At 36.0% G+C, this 5,223-nt stretch overlaps 1 protein-coding gene across 1 annotated transcript in view; it reads left to right on the top strand.

Annotated features, from left to right (window-relative positions):
• Positions 1 to 4,023, top strand: part of SMIM35 (small integral membrane protein 35) — a 14,149-nt gene extending 10,126 nt beyond the window's left edge. Inside the window, exon 3 of the mRNA XM_072425984.1 lies at positions 1,034 to 4,023. Within this exon, the coding sequence (XP_072282085.1) occupies positions 1,034 to 1,151 (118 nt within the window). The 3' untranslated portion in view covers positions 1,152 to 4,023. The remainder of the gene's footprint in view (positions 1 to 1,033) is intronic.
• The last annotated feature ends 1,200 nt before the right edge of the window (positions 4,024 to 5,223 follow it).

Raw genomic sequence — 5,223 nt, 5'->3', positions numbered from 1 at the left:
CATCGCGGGATTGCGGTATCGGGTGAGTATGATTTTTTTTAATTACCGGTATATTTAACATGTATTCGGTGTATAAGACGCACCCACTTTTCCCCCCCAGTTTTGGGGAAGAAAAAGTGCGTCTTATAGTCCGAAAAATACGGTAATCACTGAAGTGACCCAGCAGCGGTTCTCCCTTGACCCACTTAACCATCTACTGGGATTGCCCTTTACGGGCTTCCTCAAACCCACATCTAAGCTTATCACACATATTTTGGTAGCGGCCCGTACTTTAATTCCGGCCAAGTGGAAATCCACACAGCCCCACTCTTTGGAGGACTTATGTGCTCATGTCCAGGAGGTCTGTTTGATGGAAAATCTTACCGCTCTCCTCAGAAATAATGTTGCTACGTTTGAACAGGTCTGGGAATCTTGGGATGCCTATTATGCCTATTTACAGGCTTAAAGTTATGATTTGACTATGTGAGCTCCTTATTAATCATAAATCTGGTGCCCCCCCCCCCCAATCCCCCCCCTCTCCTCCTCATTGTCCTGTTTACACCCTACCTGTTTATCTTTATTTTTTGTTAATGTTTTGTGTATACTGGACATTCATCTTTTATTTTCTCACCATATGTGATAATACTGTTTACATTTTGCTGCTATTTTTAAATATTATTTGTATGATCCTATTTGATGTACTGTTAGTTATCCAGTATACTGTACACTATGTTTATGTTTATATCTTGTCCTTGTTTTTCTGTTATTGTTTTTTGAAAGTTCTTATAAAAAATTCAGTTTAAAAAAAAAAAAAGCTAAGGGGTGTAACACCAGTGCAGAAGGAGAGGTTGTATAGTTCAGCTGGTGTGGGGGCCAGGGTGGAGTTGAGCCTCTCAGCCACGCTACCTTTTATACCTTTGTAACAGCTGTTTGGCAATAAATGTATGAATTAGTGTAAATTAGAAGAAATAACTTTTCTCCAACAGTGAGGATCAGGTTTCATTGATGTTTATGTTAATATCATCTACTGACGATTCTTTCCTTTTCATGACAGGCAGCTAAAGTCAATGGACCTGGAGCTGGCACCTCCATTCACAGTCAGCGGTTCTATGCATTCTCACGGTTCCGTCCATACCTACCAATATTCTCAATTCCAAGACAGTGACGTGTAATATTTCAAATGGTACACAAGACCTTGCAAGATCTCATCACACTCAGAGGACAGGCCTGCTATTGACTGACTATAAGACTGCACTCTTAAATACAAAATGGATAAAATGTATCAATATTGTACAAAAGCAGGGTTGAAAGAAACCTTTCCTGCCTTATGTACCATACACATCAGTTAATGACTAGTATCTGCTGTAGACTGTTTCTTTATAGAGTGTCTAAAATAGGTATTTGTAAAACAAGGTAAAGTTGTCACTATAGTGATTTATTTCTCTTGTGCACCCTTCTACTTTTGTTAACAATTTAATTTTGTGTACATTGTTTATATGCTGGGAAAAGTGGTTTATTATATGTACAAGAGAATGTATAAGGTCAGTCTGCATTTATATGGAAGGCAAAAGCCCTATCATTTGACTATTGTTGTTTTTATTGTTTCTTGACTCAGAAATGTATTTAAACAGAATTCCAAACAAAAATTAGAAGATACAAATTAAAAGTCTATTAGAACAGATAAACATTCTATCTGATTGTTGCAATAGTTGCCTTCAATCCAAAGCTGTCTTTCACAGTTATTCTTTTCTTCCATTAGATGTTCTCAGAAGTCCCCTAGGCTGTTGTGCACAGTTCTTCTTTTTCACCACTGAAAATAGTTAGTTTGATGTCCAGAATCATGTAACCTACTTCCTCTGAGTTTAGGCTATGATACACTTGCCCCTGTAGTGACATAGTGTAGGTCAGAGAAAGGAAAAGCAGCACAGGGATGATTTAATCTATCTGTTACTCTATTGTTTCCTCTTATGCTTATGCGTCTTTCCTCTCCAGGAACTGATAGGCTTTTTCTACAATTCTCCCTTTCACACTTATTGTACTGCTGTACAGGACTGCAAGAGGCTGACATTAGTTACAATGTAGATACACTACTTACATTTTCAAAGAATTGCAAAATACACTTAGTTATGTGTTTATGATTACAAAAATTCCAAAAACTAAAAACTGCAGTACTTTATTTTCTTTTATGTATTTGCCGAGAGTGCTTTGGTTTGTATATCATCATACTGTATAATGTTTTATTAAGAATTATATCATCAGAGATAAATTCATGCAGTAAGTTCAAACTTGTCCTCAGCCATGCATATTTTGGATTGGCAAATATCTATAACTATCACCAAATTTTTTAGGACAAAAATGGTGGGTTTTGGGGGCTGATTGACATCAATACCCACAATATTGCATACCTAGGTGCGTGTTTTGATGCCTATTCTGTTAGTGTAGACCATTCTCTCTGAATGGACCCCTGAGCATAAAACAACACATCTGCACTACTTCTGGAAAATTGTATAATGTAGATAAGGAGGAGTTCTACTCTTTGATTTGGTCAGTGCCGACCCCTAATGTTGAACAATATAGAAAAACAACAGAAGGACAGCAGAGGATTTGATTGGCAAATATATATTAAAGATTAACATGGTAAGTTTGTACAATGATCAAAGATCAGTTATTTAGGTAGCCCATCCCTTTTTTCATTCAGGGGTGTTGGACTCTGTACTATACAAAAATATCTCACCTCTTAGAGTACCTAAAAGTCCAAACTTCTAATGAAGGTTCAAATGAAGGACTTCAATGCTAGACACAATAAACCTATGGCTACATGAAATGTGATTACCCTAATGAAAGGGACAGGGAAAGAATAATAGTGTTCTGCACAAAAAGTAAGTGGCCCTATAAGCTGGTATAGCTCTCTTTAAAGGAAAAATCGTTTTGTAGGCATTTTGCATAACTTCCCACCAGTGTTTATTATTAACCAAATTTCTGACCACATGTAAAGTCCCTTCAGTTACATTATGTTTGTGTGTTTCCTTCTATCAACTGCCCATTTTATATTCCCTACAACATTTCAGTAGGATTGAAATGAGGCTTTGATTGGGCCAGTCCATGTTAAGTTGATGACTGCCTGCTGCCTAGACCCTGAAGAAGCAAAAGGAAACCCAAACTAAAACTTTTCTATCATTGTGCTTCAAAGTTAGTACAGGGTTCTTTAGTTTGCAGAAAATACTACTAATTTGTGCAATCTACTGTGGACAAGAAACTGTTTTTGATTCATCAGTCTACAGCACATTTTTCTAGAAGATGTGGTCTTTTCATATTTATTCCAAATGAAACTGTAGTCTTGATCTTTTCAAAACAAATACTTTTTACCTGTCGCACCTCCAATTAGGTTTTAATTTGAGCCATCTCTTACTAATTATAGATAAATGCATGCATTTTTAGGTTCAGCAAGTACTAGACAAATTAGTAATCATTTGAAATTTACACCACTTGTAGGTGAGGTTTTCCTTACAGTAGAATGATTCAATGCAAATAATTTGGCAATCTTTTTGGATCCCTTGCTAGATTATTAGGCATCCAAAACCCTTTCTGTAAAGTTTAAAAAATTCTGTTGGTCTTGGCATGATGACATTACATACATCAGAGATTACCAGACCTTAAATATATTTAAGGTTTACCTTGGACAGGTTCAAACAACATACTCTCTAAGAAGGTTCTTATTAGTGGCATCTAATATGAAACACCAAATTCTAAATTATTGCATATAAACTGGTGGTAAATGTATACGTTTAAATATATGTTAACCTATATATTCGCATAGCAAATCTGCATTATTTTCATTTACATTATGAGAATCAATACCCTATGCCAATTTTATGTGTCATTTGTTTATGTATAATAACGATATCTGCAAGCACTGTTTGCTTGACAAGATCTATCGTCATGGTCGATCGGTTACTATAGTGTAAGTTACATTCTGATTTTTCCTGTTTATAGCAACATTGCAATGACATTTCTAGTTCAGTTGAGCCATTTATTAAAACTAAGATGTTTACCTTTTCTGTTGTTTTGTTTGTTTGTTTTGCAATGCTACAAGAATAAACAAATGAATACAAGGTGTATATACACATAATTAAACATTGGCAACAATTAGGACGTAATGGGAGACAGGGATTAAAGTGTTAGCAAAAGCTAAATAGCATTTGTGTATGCTTAAAATTTATTATAGCACCCAATACTTCAGGTCTTACAGCTTTTAGAAACGTTTCTCATTTTCACTCTAAATTTTAGGCCATATATATCTCGCAGACATGACTGAAACATTCACCACAGTTTGGTGTTTGAAGATTCTGTCATTGCAATACATCATTTACATAATTGCAGGGTTTCTGTCATTTGATGTTATTCATATTGCTCCCTCCTCCGTCATGGATAGAGTGGGGAAAGAATAAAACTGCTATCAGGTATTTACCAATGTTAGGGGTTGGTTAGAAACATTTTCCTTTCTGTAGGCAACATTCATACTAAAGGTATATTGTTAGTGAGTATTATAGCATAACTCACGGCCACCTGACATGTTGTTCATTGCAGCCCCGACTTCATGACTTCTTCAATTCTTCTTATTAAAATGGATAGACATGTTTTTGGGGAATATTAGATGTTTTAACAGTTCACAATATCATCACGTGCTTTGAAATCATCAGATATTGGGCTTGATTTATTAACGCTCTACAAGACTTGAGAAGACTAGACTATCATGGGAGAACCTGGGTGATCTGGCAAACCTTGAATGAATTTCCTACAAATCATTTCCTATTAGTTGACAAATGTTTTCAATCCTAGACCAGATCCATTCCAGGTTTGCTGGATCACTATCTTCTCCAGTCTTCCTGAGCAGTGTACCCCAGTGCAACACACACTGCACGAGCAAATCCTAACCATACAGTTGCAAGAAAATTACAAGAAAATCAGCAACACAAACAAAGATAACAACATTGGTGATAAAATTTTTTCCATTTTTTTTGCACTTCTCAGTACATTCACCCATCTCTAGTTATAGTTCTAGTACATTAAAGTACATTCACCTCCTAGATTGTAAGCTCTTTGGGACAGGGTCCTCTCCTCCTCCTGTGTCACTTTCTGTATCTGTCTGTCATTTGCAACCCCCATTTATTGTACACTGCTGTGTAATATTTTGGCACTATATTAATCGCATTGAATAATACATTCACTCATGTCTATTTAATA

This window comes from Pyxicephalus adspersus, chromosome 11 (genome assembly GCF_032062135.1).
Source record: "Pyxicephalus adspersus chromosome 11, UCB_Pads_2.0, whole genome shotgun sequence".
Lineage (NCBI taxonomy): Eukaryota > Metazoa > Chordata > Amphibia > Anura > Pyxicephalidae > Pyxicephalus > Pyxicephalus adspersus.
Note: the sequence above shows the minus strand (reverse complement) of the source record. Positions and strands in the feature narration are given on the sequence as shown.